This window comes from Carcharodon carcharias, chromosome 2, assembly GCF_017639515.1.
Source record: "Carcharodon carcharias isolate sCarCar2 chromosome 2, sCarCar2.pri, whole genome shotgun sequence".
Classification (NCBI taxonomy): Eukaryota; Metazoa; Chordata; class Chondrichthyes; order Lamniformes; family Lamnidae; genus Carcharodon; species Carcharodon carcharias.
In genome coordinates, this window is record NC_054468.1 from 201,480,375 (window position 1) to 201,500,989 (window position 20,615).

Consider the following 20,615-nt stretch of genomic DNA (forward strand, 5'->3'; position numbering starts at 1 on the left):
ATGGCGGGTTTTCACGCTGTATTATCCCAAACCCACCTCGTTATTTATGCATTCCTGGGAAACATGCTGGGTGGACTGTCATTCGCCCTCCCACCCTCACCCTGCCATTTCATCACACTGGCCGCCATGTTTAAAAGGCAGCTGCCAGCACACCGCTCATCGCTCCCAGCTCACCACCGCTGCCTAGGAGACATGGCCAGCAAAGGCAAAAAGACTACAGCCCCCCTGTTTTGATGATGGGTCCCTCAAACAACTGCTGGATGCTGTGGAGGCCCGCTGGGATGTCCTGTGCCCCGGCTCTGACCGCAGGATGAGCAGCAACGTGACCAATCTGGCTTGGGAGGCGGTGGCAGCGGTGGTCAGAGTCAACACCCTTCAGAAGAGGACAGCCACCCAGTGCCACAAGAGGATGAATGATGATTTCCGTTCTGCCAGGGTAAATCACTCTTTTCATCACTCTCAACTCACACACTCACAACCACAGCAGAGATCTACAGGGCCCTCACTCACTGCCAGTTCAAGGGACATCACCATTCACTCCTTCACACACACCTTCATTGTCCTCAGCATGACCATGGGACCACTCACCATCCGCACAGGACAGGCGCATGTATCATCTGGCCCGGTAGGCATTCTGCTTACACTTTCGTCATCTCTATCCATGCAGGACAAGCTGGCACACAAGAGAGAGAAGCTGCAGACTGGTGGTGAAATGTCCGAAATCAAGGTCCTCATGGACTTTGAAAACAGAGCCATGCAACTGGCTGGCCACCATCGGGACCGTTCCTGTGCTGACGGTGAGGTCGGTGGTGCTCAACCAAGTGAGGATCCAGCAGTGCAACATCCATCAGACAACCATGCTGTGACTTTGTGCTAATAATCTCTCCTTGCTTTCACAGGCACATCTGCCAAATAGCCAACAGAGTCCCTGACCCACGGCCTCCAATCAAGTTCCGAAGAAACCTCCGAAGGGGAATCTGAAGGCACCCCCTTCGACGTTCCGTCACAGCGCTCATCCACACCCTCCACCAGTGCAGAGACACACACCTGAGTGGGAGCCAGCTCTAGAATAGGCACGGGATCACATACTAGTGAGCACAGTGCACAGTCTGATCCACAGCAGGGACTTCCCAGGTCCCCGGCATTCAGAGGGTTGCTGGAGGCCAGGAACCTGTTGAGTCTGAGTCAGAGGATTAGCCTCTGGACTCGGTCATGTCACAGCTGCTGGAGCTGCAAAGACAAGCTAGGAAACTTCAGATTGCAAGGCACGATGGAGGAGTCCGTCCGCCTTCAGGCTGAGGTGATAGCGCTGGCATAGCAATGCACCGTGGTCAACACAGGCAGGATGGCAGCCGACATGGAGACCTTGATCCAGGACGTCACTCTTGCACTGCTGCATGGACTTACCTCCATCGCTAATGCCATAATTGCCCTCCAACAGAGCGTGTGCGAGATGGGTGCCGGGTGGCTTGATCTCATTCCAGCTACCCCCTCCCCCGTGGAATCAGCCAGGGATCCTCAGGCACCCAAAGGGAGGAGGATCAGCATGTGCACACCCCAGGGTCATCCACCCAGGTGACTCCAGGAGTGTCTGGCCCACCCGAATCCCCTTTTCCCGTGGCGTCTGCAGCTCCAGCTTCACAGGCCGAGGAGGGTGCCTCTGCCACACTGCAGGACCCTGAAAGCAGGCCCTCCAGAGGACGCCGCCAAGGTCATCACCAACAGGGCGTCACAGTCAGCTGGCTGTCTCCACCTCCGCTGTGGATGTCCGGGGAGCACCAAGATATAGCGACAGGGTTACAGCAGTTAAGGAAAAGTAGTTGCACAGCCTGGGCATGGGTGTTGGTCACTTATACATATTGTTCACTATTGTCAATAAACTCCTAAGAATGTCTCCCTGCCTATGGCTCCTTGTTCTGATGAGCATTGTTCTTGTCACTTGGACGTGAAACTTTTCTGCATAAGATAAAGGCAGGTATCTCAGTCCAGGGTGTCTTCCCTGTGTTCTGTGCAGCCGTCAGACACAGTGATGGTCTGGCCTCACAATCCCTGGAAGCATTACTGATGTCTGCACCTTGGCAGTGCTAGTCATTGCTGCTAGAATGTAGTGGGCAGATGCCACAAAGTTCTCTCATTCTTTCTGTGTGTTCTCAGGACATTTAAGGTGGGGCTGGCCCCCATCGCACCAGTGTCTGCAACCATTGATGCTGTGCAGCAGCTCCTGAAGGGCTCAGGTGGTGAAGGTGGACACAGCATCGGATGCGTCTAAAGTTTCATGGCTGCATCTCTATGAGATGGCCCTGATCACGGAGCGCAAACAAGCTGCCCTCGGCCAGACAGGATTCAGATATTCATAGAGGCTATGTGAAGAATCATGGACTGTCCTCACTGCATGTTGTCATCATCGCCCTGCGATCGAGCTATTAGGGCCTTCACTGCATCTCCATGAGAGGAGCATTCTCACAGAGAGTGTTGGCGCTGCCATAAGCCAGACTGGAGTCATATGTTCACAACTGTGATGTGAGAATCTAAAGGGACACCTCACTGCATGTCGTCATCATCCTCCACATATCTGGCAGCTCTGAGGGCCTCCCAAGTCGCCTGCCTCATCTAGTCTGTGCGAAAGCCTCATCCCCACCATCATCACCACCAAGGACCTCCTCACCCTCATCCTTACTGCCGTCCTCCTCAGCCAGCTTGTCTCCCAGTTGGAGTGCCAGGTTGTAAAAGGCACAACAGATGACGGGACGATGTGTGACACCCGCTGTGGACTATATTGCAGGGCACTGCCAGACCAGTCCTGGCACCGGAACCGCATCTTCAGCATCCCGATGGTCTGCTCCATCAAGTTGCGAGCTGCAGCATGAGCTTCATTATAGCATTGCTCTGCTGCAGTCTGAGGCCACCGCATGGATGTCATCAGCCATGGCCTCTGTGGGTAGCCCTTGTCCTCGAGGAGCCAACCCTGCAGCCAACCCTGGAAGACTGCAGGGATCTGTGAGCGACTGAGGATGTAGGCATCATGCACACTCTCTGGAGACCATGCGCGTACCTGCAGGATGCGTTTCTGGTGATTGCACATCAGCTGCACATTCAGTGAGTGAACGCCCTTGCGGTTGATGTAGTCCACCTTGTGCAGCGGTGGAGGCCCTAGCGCCACATGGGTGCAGTCAATCACACCCTGCACCTGTGCGAATCCCGATATCTGGGCGAATCCAATGGCCCTTACATCCTGGTTGTCCCAGTCATGTGCCCTCGAAAAGATGGCATCCGTGACCTCATGGATGCATTTATGGGTGGCGGCTTGTGAGATCCCACAGAGGTCATCTGTAGATTCCTGAAATGAGCCACTGGCAGTGGATGCTCTCCATCTCCCCTTGGTGCCAAGTCCTGCAGTAAGTGGCAGATGTGAGCGACCAGGTCCCTAGACATGTGCAATCTTCGACGACACTGGATCTCAGTCATCTGCAGGAATGACAGGCGGTGTCTATAGACCCTGGGTTTCGCTAGGCACCGACCAGCCGTGGCTCACTGTTGCTCCTGGGCAGCATGTATGGAAGCCCCAGCAGCCCCTTCTTCCTGAGGTTGCTGCTCCTGTCTTTGTGCAGCCAGGAGCCTCAGTCACTCTCTACTCCTTCTCTTCACTCTCTGTTGGCTATCAGGCATACAGCTAGGTCACCAGGATCCATGATCCTAACGTGGTCCTCCTGCAGCATGAAAGAGAGAGAGAGAGAGATCTGGTTAGCATGGGTGTACTTAGCATCTTTTCCTCATCCTGTGTGACAGCCTCTTAATGCTTTCCAGGAAGTGCTGGCCACTCCTCGGATGGCCAGAGATGGGTGCACTGCATGGCCACCCTGTCAACTTGCAATATGGGTGGTACTGGTCCAAACTGGGATGCTGAGATTGCAAGGGGCTGTGAGTACCTCCAGCAGTGACTGTTACATGGCCAGTGTTGGCGAGGAGATTGTGTAACCTGAGCAGTCCAACTGCTGCTCAGTCTGGTGAAGTGGTGGGGGATCTGACCGGGGTGGTGGGGAGGTTAGGTCTGGAGGGCTTGTTGGCACAGTGGTGGGTGGGCAGGCTAGAAATCCGACCCCAATCGTATCACTGTGACTGCGCCTGAACTGTCTCAGTTGCAGAAAGATGGTCAGTTTATATTGGTGTCCCTAGTGCATGGCCATTTCCCTTGCCTTTCCTGCCCCCCACCTCGATTTCCTGTGCGCAGGATCCAACGCCAGGGCAGCAGTTGCCCCTGGACACCCAACCCCGAGTACAATCACCTCCGGGACCAAGCAGCAGCTGCCCCTGGACACCACCTTGCCCCCACACCCCGAAAACAGTCGCCTCCGAGGCTGGGCAGCACTCCACCCAGGGCCCCCGGCACTCCTGAAGCCTGCAAAGCAACAGGTGACCCTGGTGAGCTATGGAAAACGATGCTGCCCACTCACCTCAGTTCCCCCAAAGTGAAGGCCACCAAGTGCACGTCGCCTGTGTGCTGTTGTGAAGCATGTTGACGTGCTTTCCTGCCAACGTGAACGGCCGATCCGGTGGGACTCCAGAGCCTGGTGCAATGGTCTTTTAATGCGATGCTGATGTATTACAATGAGCGCCCCGATGACTGTTGGTGGGAAACGCAGACCACTGTTGGCGGGCTGAGCGGACGATCACGAACTGCCTTCCTGCCATTGTTAACCAGATCATGCCATATTGTCTGCACCCGCCACTGATCATGCCCACTGCCAACAGGCACGGGAAATTCCACTTGAAGTCCAGGACGAGGTAAGTGTGGGTGCCCTCACGTTATAGTTTCTGGCGGAACGAAGGACATGGAATAGGAAGTACATGGTCTGCTAGCTCCTGCCCTCACTGTTTCAGGACAGCAAATCAAGCATTGACCAACCTGTTGGCAGCTGTCAGTGGGAAGGTCATCCAATTAGCGCTGGGAAGGAGGGACTCATCACCCAACTGGATCTGTAGGATGGGACATTAGCTGGAGAGGGGTTAGGCCGTGAACCAGAAGTCGGTCATGTCAACCCACTTAAAGTCATGCAGGCACTAGGTTGATGGCATCATGATGAGAAAACTACATTTGGCGGCACCACTCTTTGAAGAAGGCAGCATCCATAGCTGGCACTGAATTAGTGGAGCAGCAGCACATCAGAGCATGTTTTTCCATTCTGTGGATTACTGTACCAGCAGTGTCTCATTCAGGACCCACCTGTGTCATTTCCCTCCTGAATAATAAGTATTCAAAAAAAGAGTCTCTACTCTTTGACCCTGTTTGCCTCTCCACCAACACTGAAAGACAACCTGACTATTTCCAGCATTTTCTGCTTTGAATTGTCACCACCTCATGCAGCTGCAGGCAAAGGACTTGGACCAAAGATGGCTTCATGGTTCAACGATGACTTCCTGCTCGTCCTCAGGCTCATCCTGAGACTCATCTTCGGAGGATGCGGCTCACACTGTTAGATCATCTCTGCCAGGGCCTCCCCTCTCTGGAATGTCAGGTTGTGGCCTGGTCCATCCCTCCATCGTCTCGCTCTTCCCTATCTCTGTAATCTCCTCCAGCTCTACACCCTCCAAAATACAGCAAGTCCTCGCTATAAATTGCTTTTCTCTTTAATGCTGTTATTCTTTAGGACCTTTTTTTCTGATTGGCGCTGCCATTTTTCGGTTTTACATCATCTACACTCTCCCGCCTCTCCTGAGCTGCACTCTGGGTCAGTCGCTGCCACGGTCTCACGCTGGAGCTGCTGCTGCAGTCACCAGGATCCCGAATACGAAGAGAGAACGGGTTCTGAGATCCAGGTGCAGGAGCGCAGGGCAGGGATGGGAGGCTGCCAGCGTCAGTCAGGTGATGAACTGAAAGTAACTCGGGCGAGCAGAAGATGAGTCTCAGGATGAGCCTGAGGACGAGCAGGAAGTCATCGTTGAACCATGAAGCCATCTTTGGTCCAAGTCCTTTGCCTGCAGCTGCATGAGGTGGTGACAATTCAAAGCAGAAAATGCTGGAAATAGTCAGGTTGTCTTTCAGTGTTGGTGGAGAGGCAAACAGGGTCATGCAGGGAGCAGGATGGCTCCCATTGGCCGTGCCGTGGCTTCCATTGCCGCCCCCATGGCTTCATCCACAGCCCACCTGCCTCCATCGCAACCCTCCCCGCCCCCCGAGCTCCTCTACGCCCTCCCTGGCTTCTGCGGCACCCCAGGACAGGAGCCCAGCCCCTGAAGACACTCAGGAAGGGGTGCAGGCTCTGGAGAGGAAACAGACACAGAGTGGGAAAGGGGGAGACAGAGAGAGAGAGACAGAGAGGGAAAGGTGAGGGATGGAGACAGCTGAGTTTCAGTGGTGCAGTGGGTGAGCTGTGCTACTCAGGGCTTGTTTGGGTGACTTAATGTTATCCAGTTTGAATTTACGTAGCATTTCTGTTATATTCAGTGATTTATTTTATTTCGCAAGTTATTCCAGCTAGCAATGCACAGTGCTACACATCTATGGTACAATATTTCAACTTGTACATTGGTTTTTCCGGGCAAGAAATGTCTGAAGGAACCTAACCCTGGCTAACCGGGTGGTCAGTATGGGGTATTGGGTGGTCAGGGCTTGGCTGGTCAGTAGAGGGTCAGGTGGTCGGGGGGGTACTCACAGAGGAGGGAAGGGAGGACAGTTTGGGGGGGTTCCCATGGGAGGTAGGGGGCATCAAGGGGGGGTCAGGGTGTGGGTGCAGTCCTGTGTGGGATCGGGGGCAGTAAGGGGGGAGGTCCCATGAGGGTTCAGAGGAGACCTGGGGGGGGTTCTGGGAGGAGTAAGAGGGGTGTCACGTGGGGTGTCGGGGTGGGATTGGGGGTTTAGTGGCGGGAGTGGGGGTAGTCGGGGAGTCACGTTATGAGTCGGGGGGTTTGGAGAGAGACCTTTGGGAGTTGGGGGTGGTCAGTACCATAGTTAACCAGATGTTAGAAGTGGTTTTAAATCTTAAAAGTCTTCTAACTTTTTCTGGGTAGCTATTATTGTAAACACAGTCAGAATCATCCGAAGTTTGTGATTTTCATTGTACTTTAGGATGGCTCCCATTGCAGGGCAATTGCCCAACGGAGGTTTGAACTTCCTGGGCAATTGCCATGCAATCCTTACCTGGGGACTTCTGGACATGGGAGGGGTCCCCAGCGCATCTCTGGAGTATGGGTATCTCCGAGTGACGACGCTCCAGAGCTTGGAAGTTATGGGCCAATTGCCTTATGTGGCTCAGTATCTAATTTTGCTTCTTAATGCTTCTGTGTAGCATTTTAGGACATTTATTGTGTTAAAGACAATATATAAATATAAGTTGTTGTTGTACATTCATGTGGTGCTCTGCCAAGGCATCCTCTGATGCATCAGGGCACCATGGTGCTATTCCAACATACCAGCCTTCAACTCATCAATAAAATGATGGAAGGCGTCATCAACAGTGCCATCAAGCAATGCTTGCTTAGCAATAGCCAGCTCACTGATGCTCAGTTTGGGTTCTGCCAGGGCACTCAGCTCCTGATCTCACTACAGCTTTGGTTCAAACATGGTCAAAAGAGCTGAACTCCAGATATAAGGTGAGAGTGACTGCCCTTGACATCAAGGCAGCATTTGACCGAGTGTGGCATGAAGGAGCCCTAGCAAAACTGGAGTCAATGGGAATTGGGGAAAACTCTCTGCTGGTTGGAGTCATGCTGAGTCATCTCAGTTCCAGGGCATCACTGCAGGAGTTCCTCATGGTAGTGTCCTAGGCCCAATCATGTTCAGCTGCTTCATCAATGACCTTCCTTCCATCATAAGGTCAGGAATCAGGATGTTCGCTGATGATTGCACAATGTTCAACACCATTCGTGGCTCCTCAGATACTGAAGCAGTCCATGTCCAAATGCAGCAAGACCTGGACAATATCCAGGTTTGGGCTGACAAGTGGCAAGTAACATTTGTGCCACACAAGTGCCAGGCAATGACCATCTCCAACAAGAGAGAATCTAACCATCATCCCTTGACATTCAATAGCATTACCGTTGCTGAATCCCCTGCTATCAATGTCCTGGGGGATACCATTGACCAGAAACTGAACTGGACCAACCATTTAAATACTGTGGCTGAGACTCGGAATCCTGCAGTGAGTAACTTAACCCTTGACTCCCCAAAGCCTGTCCACCATCTACAAGGCATGAGTCAAGAGTGTGATGGAATACTCTCCACTTGGCTGGATAAGTGCAGCTCCAACAACACTAAAGAAGCTTGACACCATCCAAGACAAAGCAGCCTGTTTGATTGGCACCCCATCCAGAAACATTCACTCCCTCCATCACCAACGCACAGTGGCAGCAGTATGTACCTCCTTAACAACACTGTGGGTGTACCTACAACACATGGTCAGGAAGGCAGCTCACCACCACCTTCTCAAGGGCAATTAGGGATGGGCAATAAATGCTGGACTAGCCAGCGATGCCCACATCCCATGAATGAATTAAAAAACAAACTTGGGTGTGCCCTGCATGTAGGAGTGATGAACCTACCTCAACCATGCTATTGGCTCCATTTCTGCTTTCTGGGATGGCAAGAAACAGTGCTTGTTTTTGGCATACTAGCAGTTTCATTTTTACATGCGCACAGTTTCTCAATAATTCTGAAAAAAAATTGATTCATATGAATTTCCCTGTAAACGAATTGCTGATCAATGGTACTTACAATCCTTGGTTTAAATGGAGGTTTTATTTTCTTCTGTTCCAGCAGCACCCAATCAATTTCCTTGAAAAATGGGTGCTGTTTAATGGCCTCCTCCCCACCTTGTGATGTAACACAACCCAAGCGTTTATTTGGGCTCTTTGTCATAAACTGAAATCAAAAAAGGAATATGTAAGATATTTGACTTGCAAATCATTTCATAGAAAAGATGCAGAGTATTAACTCATTATCTTCAACTGTGTGACAATAGGACAGTGATAAATGATGTAGTTCCCACAGTTATGTGCAAAAATTCAATATCCTGGATGCACAGTCTGATGTCAACTTTTACAGGCAATGTCAAGTGTTGGTTTAAAAAGTTGCCAATGGCAACAGTAAGGACAAGGCCTCAATCCAAACGTACAGATCCCCGCCTTAGGATAGGCTTAGGTCAGGCAGTAAAGGTGAGTAAGGGACTCTATTGGAGTCAGAATAGTATATGCGCTTGATGCAAAAATTGCTGATATTTGTTAAAGGTGGCTGGAAATTTTGCCAGTCGAGGACACAATTATCCAGGACTTGTGACGCCAAGCCAAAGTCTAAATATTCCAGTGAGAATATATCCCAAAACTGGCATCAGAAATATTTACACTGCATTCAGTCTGATGATCAGTTAGCTTTCTGAAAATATGGATCATGAGTTTCCAATTCTTGTAATGTTTGGCTACCAGGAACACTTCAAAGAACAAATGCCAGGAAGTATTTCTTTAGAGGGTGGTCGATAGTTGGAATGGATTACCAGGAAGCATAATTGAAATCAAGACAATTGACTCATTTAGGAAAAAGCTAGATGCTGTAATGGGAAAGCAGCAATTTTGGTATTCTGAGAGGGTGAGATCAAATAGGCCAAAAGGCTTTCTTCATGTGAACCATTGTGTGATTTTATGAAAATCCTTAAAATTAGCTCTGTAGAGGAAAGCAGATTATCTAATTTAGACTGTGGAACACAAGCTTGGAGGATACAAGGTTAAAAATAGCGCATCCTAAATCAGGTTAACAACTAACTGCAGGGATTACCTTGGGGGCTCTCCTGATTGGTTGGTAGAATTTTAGTGGAAGATTGGCAGAAACCCAGTCTTGTCAAGAAAGAGCACAAGGAAATTCCAGATGTAAAAGACATTTTTGAGCTCCTCAAATATCTCAATGGATAAAAGAATTAAGATACCTTTTCACCTTCATTGCCTGTACAGAAGTCTGGCAGCATAGATAGGCCATCCTTCAGTGAACCTGCCTGATTTGCATTCCATTGAAATAAATATAATGAAACTTAAGACAGTTTTATAAAACCCAGACAAACTGATTCACCAGATTACTATCCAGATAACGATGAAGAAAATCAACCCCATTGTTGCTTAAGGTATTTAGCCATATAGATCTGGAAGGTGTCAATTTGACTCATGACTTATGCTGGGTGAGCTGACCTCCGTAGGGATGACAGTAGGGACACTACAATTAGCTTCAAGATCACTAGACTAAAGAGATTGGCGGAGGGGAGAGGGTGGAATGGTAAATTCCCTTCAGCTGATCTCCATTTTGTGATCCTTCAGAAAAGTGTGCAACATGGATGTTGGATAAGGGCAAGATCAGATTCATATGCTATGTTTTATATTTGCTGCCAATACTCACTCTAGCCTTACAAACAAAGAGTGGTCATTCAGACAAGGGGCTGAATTTTACGTGCCCTTGTCGATCGTGTTTCCGGCAGGGGGCACGAGAAATAGGGTGGGTGCCAATCCCACGACCTTTCCATCCACCCCCGAGCTTACCTCTATAATATGGGTGGGGTGGGCGGGCGCTGAGCTTGGCAGCCCACCCACCATATTTAGCTAGATAGTCAAGGGTCAATTAGGCTTGTTACCGAGCTAATTGACCCTGATAATATGCTGCCCATGCCATACACCGTTGGCCTGGGCAGTCAGGCATGAGTGGGCAGTCCGATTTTTAAAGAAGATCTTCAAAGGGAAGCAATTAAGGGGCGGATCTATCTTCAGGGTCTGCACTTTGCGGATCAGGGGGCGGCGGGGGGTGGGGGGGAGGGGCGCGGTGGGGGGTGGTGGCCTCCCTAAGATAGCCCCCAACCACGTGCCTCCTCCCTACCCTGCATAAACCCTCCCTGCCCAGAATACTGCACTTACCTGTTTCCGGGGATCCACTGGGCCTTCTTCTGCTTCTTCGCTGTATGCCTCGCGCCCACTAATGCACTCTTGGTGCTGCCTGGACTGATAGATTGGCCAGCAGCTCCTCAGGATGGGACTTCCTCCAGTGAGGGGTGGAAGTTCCACTCTGCCTCTGTTTAGCCCTCCTGCACTGCTTTATGACTGCGGTGCGGGCTGGTGTGGAGTAGGTCATCCCCATGCTGACTTTGCTATCGGTGGTGAGGGGTGGTGGGGTGACGCAGCTGACTTTAGGAAAATGGCGATGGCGGCGGATGTGAGTTTGGTGGAGAAATTGGACAAGATCTTTGTTTCCCAAGTAGTGATAAAAATATGGAATAGAATTCAAAAATAGTATTTAGAGTCATCCCAATGAACTGATCAAAAAGCTAGATAAATATTTAGTTAGATTGGGATCAAAAGTTATACGGCTAAGTTTAGATATACATAATCAAATTTTATGAAATAAACATGATGGTTCTTGAACTGTTGCTGCCCATGGTAATGCATTTCAATGGAGTGCAACTGGTTAAGGCTGAATAATGTAAATTGTAAAATTTAGATCTTTTGAACAGTCCCACAATTCCCTTTGGAAAGTGGCTGAAAGAAAACTTGTGGTACTTTACAATGATACATATACTTGAAAATGAAGAAATGGTTTTCTTTCCATTCTCATGAAGGATGACAGAACTGAAACATTGACATTTTCACAGATGCTGCCAGACCTGCTGAGTATTTCCACCATTTTATGTTTTTATTTCAGATTTCCGGCACAGTATTTGTTATTGTACCATTTTAATCATGTTTACTATACCTATGGCTTTACATTTTACAATAATGGGATATACAGAACCATAAGCAGCATTCAACTATGGCCTAACCAGTGTCTAGACAAATACATCATTTTGTTGCTGTTCATTCAATGTCCTTACATATAAAAACACAGGGCGGCAGGCAGTCAAAATTGCCTAACTTCATTACCTGGACTGCCGGTTGCTGATTTTAATTTGCTTTACTGAGCAGAGGTACGATAGCTGAGCAAAAGTCAGCTGTGACTTTTTCTACATTTGCATGCTAGGGCCTGACTCTAAATGTAAGTTGACAGTTTTTGCGAAAGCTGCAGGTGCTCAGTTAACTGGCAGGATTTAAAGGAGATTTCAGAGTTAAAACATAAGGCCTCAATTTCAGAGCAACAAGTGAGTACGGTATTGAACTCACAAAGCTAACTAGTTGCCCAAAGTTGATCCAGATTGAAACTTTGGCCTCAGTATCCCATTTGCTATTTTTTATGGCCTTTTAAAAAAAAACTGCATTCTTATCTTTAAAGGGCTATGCTCCTACATCCCCAGCTTTCTCTGTTGTTATCCTGATCAGAATTTTATCATTTAAGGAATAATTGCCTCTTCTTCTTCTGAAAATGTAATACTTCATACTAACTGCATTGAATTGCATCTACCACCTAATAGCCCACTCTGCTAGCCCAAGTTCTCTTCCAACTCATTCATTCTTCCTATTTGCTTATGACCAAATCATTAGTATAATGGAAATTAATTATGATCAGGTTATTTCTGTAAATACTTTGTAACAAATACAATGAATTACTGCATTTAGTTTTTTTCTCACTGAAGTGAATGGACTTTTTCCATAATAAACACTCTCGGAAGGTAAGATATAACTTAATGCTTGGTTTAGGCCATTTACTTAGCTAATAAAAGTCTTTTGCTAAACATTTTGGAATGTCACAACATTTAACTTAAATATCACTGTTATTCCCAAATGGTTTCTAAATGTTTTTTTAGCTGTACTGCATTGTCCAGATAAAATGCATTCATCAAGCAGGTCAAGTGCAGCAGAGCTCAAGTACAAGCTCTTCAACTCTGGCCCAGCGATATGCCCCAGAAACGCACACCATCTGCTGCAAATGTGAATATTCCAATCCCAATACCAGCTACTGACTCAGTTGAATTTATTTTTGAACAATGAGCAACTTCATACCATGGACTTGAACCCACCAAGAGCTCGATTGAGACAGTCATACGTACATACATACAAACATACACATTAGGAACAGGAGTAGGCCCCTCGAGCCTGCTCTGGCATTCAATAATTGAACAATTATAATAATTGAATAATTGTGGCCTCAACTCCACATTCTGCCTAATCCCAATAACCTTTGACTCCCTTGTTAGTCAAAAATCTATCTACCTCTGCCTTAAAAATATTCAATGACCCTGCCTCCACCGCGGTCTGGGGAAGAGAGTTCCAAAGATTCACGACCCACTAAGAGAGAAAAAACTTCTCATCTTCATTTTAAATGGGCGACCCCTTATTTTTAAATCCGTACCCTACTTCTAGTCTCTCCCACAAGGGAAACATCGAATGGAATTGTCCCAGATTTGCACTAAGTGCGGTGGCTTCATGCCATATTGTCCCAATCCTGCCCCAATAATCATGCATTCCCAGGAAACATGCCTTTTCGCTGCTGGGTGGCCTCTGATTCACCTACCACGCTGTCACCTTGCCGCTTCCTTACGCCAGGTGCCATATTTAAAATGCAATCACATGCAAACCTCTCAATGCTTCCAGCCTTGGACTGCTGCACAGAAGACGTAGCCCTGAAAAGCAAGAAGACTTCAGACCCTTGTTTCAGTGACGCATCCCTGGGGTGCCTTCTGGATACATTGCGCGCCACAATGTCCTCTACCCCCACAAAGGCTGCAGGGGGCCCATCAGTGTCACACTCCGGCTTGGTAGGCATTGGCAGTGGTGATCAGTGCCAATGCTGCACAGAAGAGGTTTGCCATCCAGTGCAAGAAGAAGATGAAGGATCTCATCCAGGGTAAGGCTGCCAGGGTAAGACAACCATCTTATCTAAACTCACACACTCACAAGCCCATCACACATTCACTGGCATCTCACTCACTGCCAGCTCAAGGCACACCACCACTCACACTCATACACACACCCTCACATCTCCATCTGGACTCAGATCCTCTGGAAACCACCTTCTCAGCCCTCACCCCCTTGAGGCCAATTGCACAAATGTGTCCCTACACACACCCTGGGGTAGCCCCTTCCCAAGTAATGCCCTAGCCCTGCAGCCTCTTCTCTTGCCTGAGGCCACTTCTCCCCCTTTCCCAAGCAAGCCATAGCCCTGCAGCCATTGAAAAGCCACCCCCGGCTTATAGCTGGTCTCGTAAGTAGAAACCTACCCATGAGACCCCCTAAAAGTGATGTGGTGCTGTCTGCGAAGCCTTGCACTGATGTAGCAAGATAGGCAAACAAGCCTCAAAGTCCCGAGCGAAGTGCAGCTCATCAGGTGCATGTCCCCTATGTTCAGTTGTGAAATATGTCGATGTGCAATCACCGATGTGCTCAGATGATCCAGTGTGGGGGAATGATTCTGATAAGCTGGGCTTATAATGATATGCTGATGTTTTACAATGAAGTTCCCGACGTGCGATGGCGGGAACATAGCCCACCATCATCGGATGGAGCAGAGTGGACGATTGTAAACTGGATTCATGATGTCGTGAAACCGATTTTTGGCCTTCCCGCCATATTGTCCACTCATGCCCGCCATGACGCCCAATGCCAGCGGGCATGGAAAATTCTGCCCATCCTTTTTGTGTCCACCCTGTCTTTCCCTCTTTAATCCGATAACAGATTGCCGGCATTTTCAAAACAAGGGATACAATCAGGATGACTTGCTCGGCCTCAAGTTTTTACGCGGGCTGCACGTTTTACCTGAAGAAAGCTGGCAAAGTTAATGCTATTGCCTCTGGAGCTGCTCCGGGTGGAGCACACAGCATCAGCAGTCCCCTGAGGATCTTATATATTTCAATAAGATCACCTCACCTCTCAATCTTCTAAACTCCAATGGATAGAGGCACAGCCTATCCAACCTTTCCTTGTAAGGTAACTGGCCCCCACCCCCATCCCAGGTATTAATTGAGTGAACCTTCTCTGAACTGCTTCTAACACATTTATATCTATTCTTAAATAAGGAGATCAAAACTGTCCACAATTCTCTAGATGTGGTTTCACCAACGCCCTGTATAACTGTAGTAAAACATCCTTACTTTTATATTCCATTGCCCTTGTAATAATCAGCAACATTCTATTTGCCCTCCTAATCACTTAGAAACATAGAAAATAAGAGCAGAATTAGACTATTCAACCCTTCAAGCCTGCTCTGCCATTCATTATGATCATGGCTGATCATCCAACTCAACAGCTTGCTCCTGCTTTCTCCCCCATATCCTTTGATCCCTTACGCCACAAGAGCTATATCTAACTCCTTAGTGAAAACATACAATGTTTTGGCCTCAAATACTTTCTGGTAGTGAATTCCACAGGCTCATCACTCTCTTGGTGATGAAATTTCTCCTTATCTCAGTCCTAAATGGTTTACCCCGTATCCTCAGACTGTAACCCCTGGTTTTGGACTCCCCATCGGGAATATCCTTCCTGCATCTATCCTCTCTAGTCCTGTTAGAATTTATAGGTTTCTATGAGATCCCCCCCTCATTCTTCTGAACTCCAGCGAATAGAATCCTAATCGTCTCAATCTCTCCTCATATGTCTGTCCCTCCATTCCAGGAATCAGTCTGGTAAACCTTCGCTGCACTCCCTCGTTAGCAAGAACATCCTTCCTCAGATAAGGAGACCAAAACTGCACATAATATTCCAGGTGTGGGCTCACCAAGGCCCTGTATAATTGCAGCAAGACGTCCCCGCTCCTGTAGTCGAATCCCCCCGCTATGAAGGCCATTTGCCTTCTTTACCGCCTGCTGCACCTGCATGTTTACCTTCAGCAACTGGTGTACGAGGACACCCAGGTCTTGTTGCACATTCCCCTATCTCAATTTATAGCCATTCAGATAATAATCTGCCTTCCTGTTTTTGCTACCAAAGTGGATAACCTCACATTTATCCACATTATATTGCATCTGCCATGCATTTGCCCACTCACTCAGCTTGTCCAAATCATACTGAAGCATCTCTGCATCCTCCTCACAGCTCACCCTCCCACCCAGCTTCGTGTCATCTGCAAATTTGGAGATATTACATTTAATTCCCTCATCTAAATCATTAATATATATTGTGAATAGCTGGGGTCCCAGCACCGATCACTGCGGTACCCCATTAGTCACCACCTGTCATTTGGAAAAAGACCCATTTATTCCTACTCTTTGTTTCCTGTCTGCCAACTAGTTATCTATCCATCTGAATACACTATCCCCAATCCTATGTGCTTTAATTTTGCATGCCAATCTCTTTTGTGGGACTTTGTCGAAAGCCTTATGAAAGTCCAAATAAACCACATCCACCGGCTCCCCCTCATCAGCTCTACTAGTTACATCCTTGAAAAATTCCAATAGATTTGTCAAGCATGATTTCCCTTTTGTAAATCCATGCTGACTCTGTATGATTCTGCCACTGTTTTCTAAGTGCTCAGCTATTAAATCTTTGATAATGGACTCTAGAACTTTCCCCACTACCAACGTCAGGCTGACTGGTCTATAATTCCCTGTTTTTGCTCTACCTCCCTTTTTAAATAGAGGGGTTACATTAGCTACCCTCCAATCTGTAGGAACTGTTCCAATGTTTATAGAATCTCGGAAGATGACCATCAATGCATGCACTATTTCTAGGGCCACTTCCTTAAGTACTCTGGGATGTAGATTATCAGGCCCTGGGGATTTATCAGCCTTCAATCCCATCAATTTTGCCAACACCATTTCCCTACCGATACTGATTTCTTTCAGTTCCTCCCTCTCACTAAACCGTGTTCCCCAACATTTCTGGTATGTTATTTGTGTCCTCCTTTGTGAAAACAGAACCAAAATATGTATTTAGTTGGTCAGCCATTTCTTTGTTCCCCATTATAAATTCCCCTGTTTCTGACTGTAAGGGACCTATATTTGTCTTCACCAATCTTTTTCTCTTCACATACCTATAGAAACTTTTACAGTCAGTTTTTATGTTTCCCCCCAGCTTGCTCTCATACTCTATTTTCCCCTTCTTAATCAATCCCTTGGTCCTCCTTTGCTGAATTCTAAATTACTCCCAAACCTCAGGTCTGTTGTTTTATCTGGCCAATTTGTATGCCTCTTCCTTGGATCTGATACTATCTCTAATTTCTATTGTAAGCCATGGTTTGGCCACCTTTCGTGTTTTACTTTTGCACCAGACAGGAATAAACAATTGTTGCAGTTCACCCATGCGCTCTTTGAATGTTTGCCATTGCCTATCCACCGTCATCCCTTTAAATAACGTTTCCCAATCCATCACAACCAACTCATGCCTCATACCATTGTAGTTTCCTTTATTAAGATTCAGGACCCTAGTCTCAGAATCAACTACATCACTCTCCATCTTGATGAAGAATTCTATCATATTATGGTCGTTCATCCCCAAGAGGCCTCGCACAACTAGATTGCCAATTATTCCTTTCTCATTACATAATACCCAGTCTAGGATGGCCTGTTTTCTAGTTGGTTCCTCAATGTATTGGTTCAGAAAACCATCCCGTATACACTCCAGGAAATCCTCCTCGATGGTATTGTTGCTGATTTGATTTGCCCAATCTATACACAGATTAAAGCCACCCATAATTACAGATGCTCCTTTATTACATGTGTCTCCAATTTCCTGTTTAATGCCATTCCCAACATCACCACTACAGTTTGGGGGTCTATATACAACCCCCACTAACATTTTTTGCCCCTTAGTGTTTCTCAGCTCTACCCATACAGATTCCACATCGTTGGAGCTAATATCTTTCCTACTATTGCGTTAATTTACTCTTTAACCAGCAATGCAACTCCACCACGTTTTCCTTTTTGTCTGTCCTTCCTAAATACTGAATACCCCTGGATGTTTAGTTCCCATCCCTGGTCACCCTCCAGCCATGTCTCCGTAATCCCAACTATAACATACCTGTTTACACTAATTTGCGTGGTTAATTCATCCACTTTATTGTGAATGCTTCTTGCCTTAAGGCACAAAGCCTTAAGGTTTGTCTTTTTAACATTAATTGTCCCGTTCCCCCTATTTTTCACTGAGGCCCTGTTTGATTCTAGCCCTTGATTTCTCTGCCTATCACTTTTCTTATTCCCCTTTCTGTCTTTTGTTCTTGTCCTTGATTCCCCCCGCTCTGACTCCTTGCATAGGATCCCAACCCCCTGCCATTTTAGTTTAAACCCTCACAACCACTCTAGCAAATATTTCCCCTAGGACATCAGTCCCGGTCCTGCCCAGGTGTAACCCGTCCAGTTTGTACTGGTCCCACCTCCCCCAGAACTGATCCCAATGTCCCAGGAATCTGAAACCCTCTCCCTCACACCATGTCTTCAGCCACACATTCATACATTTATCCTGCTATTTCTACTCTGACTAGCGCGTGGCACTGGTGGTAATCCTGAGATCACTACCTCAGAGGTTCTACTTTTCAGCTTACTTCCTAGCTGCCTATATTCTGTTTTTAGGACCCCATCCCTTTTTTTACCTATGTTGTTTGTACCAATGTGTACCATGACCACTGGCTGTTCACCCTCCCCGTTCAGAATGTCCTGCAGCCGCTCTGTGGCATCCTTGACCCTAGCACCAGGGAGACCAGATATCATCCCGGAGTCTCGTTTGTGGCTACAAAAACTTTTATCTGTTCCCCTTACAATTGAATCCCCTATAACTAGTGCATTCCCACACTTTTTACTCCTTTCCTGTGCAACAGAGCCAACTGTGGTGCAACGAATTTGGCTCTTGCTGCTTTCCCCTGAGAGGCCATTCCTTCAACAGTATCCAAAGCGGTATATCTGTTTTGCAGGGGAATAGCCACAAGAGATTCCTGCCCTGCCTGCCTTGTCCTCTTGCTCTGCCTGTAGACTCTTAGCCTACGGTTTGACCACTTCTCTATACGTGCAAACCATGATATCCTCTGCCCCGCGGATGCTCCACTGTGTCCCCAGCCACCGCTCCAGCTCCAAAACCCGGGCTTCCAGGAGCTGCAGCTGGAGACACTTCTCGCACACATGCTGGCCCCGAGCACTGGAAATGTTCCCAGCTTCCCACATAGAGCAGGAGGAGCACTTGTTATACCTGCATACTTTTCCTGATTCATGGACCAGGATACCCCAATTCCTCTGTACCTCAGAGTTCTGCAATCTCTCTCCATTTAAATAATATGTTGCTTTTCTATTCTTCCTGCCAAAGTGGACAAGTTCACGTTTTCCCATATTATGTTCTATCTGCATAACTTTTTTCCCCTCACTTAACTTGTCTAGGTTCCTTTGCAGACTCCTTATGTCCTCTTCACAACTTACTTTCCAACCTATCCTTGTGTCATCAGCAAATTTAGCAGCCATACATTCCGTCCCTTCTTCAGAGTCATTGGTATGAATGGTAAATAGTTGATGCCCCAATACTGATCCCTGCGGCACTCCACTCGTTACATCTTACCAATCCAAAAAAGACCCATCTCTGCTTCCTGTTAGCTAACCAAATTCTATCCATACTAATATGTTACACCATGAGCTCTTATTTTGCATAGTAACTTTTGATGTGGTACCTTGTCAATTGCCTTCTGGAAATTTAAGTACAGCACATCCACAGGTTCCCCTTTATCCATATTTCTTGTTACTTTTGCAAAGAATGCCAATAAAATAGTCAAACATGATTCCCCTTTCACAAAACCATGTTGACTCTGCTTGTTTGTACTGAGATTTTCTAAGTGCCCTGCTATAATCCGTAATCTCAAATCGCTATTGGCTCAAATTATTTTCCATTATAACTGGTAGAGAGGAGAGACATTCATTGCTCCACGCTGGGTTGGAATCAATCCCAGGTCCTGATGGAGAAAAGGAAGCACACTTACCCTTTGCACTCAACAGTCCTCCACAATTAAATTTGTTTTAAACTGTATAAAGTGACCAATTCTCCTCAGTATAAACCTTAGATGGTTTTACACTAGACTTGTCAATGAAGATGAGCTGACAGTTTCATTGTACTTAGATTTAAACAAGTAGTTATTTATTTTGTTTCTAATCAAATCTCAGCCATGTTTTTTTTTTCAATGGTAGACATACCTATATTGTTCGAAGTCACTGGGCAGTATTGTCCCAGATTTGAACGAAGTGCAGTAGCAGGCGGAAAAAGAATGTTTTACCCATCGACTGCAATGATGGCTTTTCACGCCTTATTGCCCTAATCCCAATCATACATTCCCAGGAAACATACCGTTTCAATGGTGGGCAGGCTCTCGTTTGCCCACCATGCTGTCACCTCGCTGCTTTCTCATGCTGGGTGCCATATTTAAAGTGCAGTCGTTGCACACCTCTCAGTGCTTGCAGCTCAGGGCTGCTGCACAGAAGACCTGGCCCTGAAAGGCAAGAAATCTGCAGCCCCCTGATTCTGTGACGAGCCCCGGAGCACCTTTTGGACACTGTGGAGGCCTGCCGTGATGTCCTCTACCCCCACTCTGGCTGCAGGAGGTCCAGCAATCTCACCACTGCGGCTTAGTAAGTGATGGCAGTGGTGGTCAGCACCAGTGCTGCAAAGAGAGGTTTGCCATCCAATGCAGAATGACCTCATCTGTGCTACCAGGGTAAGGCGATGCGGTCTCCTCTACATTGGAGAGACCAAACACAGACTGGGTGAGCACTTTGTGGAACGCCTTCGGTCTGTCCGCAAGCATAACCTAGGCCTCCCTGTCGCTT

General features: G+C 47.5%; 1 protein-coding gene across 2 annotated transcripts in view; it reads right to left on the bottom strand.

Annotated features, from left to right (window-relative positions):
- Positions 1-20,615, bottom strand: part of LOC121269436 (protein kinase C epsilon type) — a 695,765-nt gene that overhangs the window by 10,421 nt on the left and 664,729 nt on the right. For both annotated transcript variants that reach the window (XM_041174046.1, XM_041174045.1), the window contains one exon: positions 8,708-8,854. In XM_041174046.1, coding sequence (XP_041029980.1) covers positions 8,708-8,854 — 147 coding nt within the window. The remainder of the gene's footprint in view (positions 1-8,707; positions 8,855-20,615) is intronic.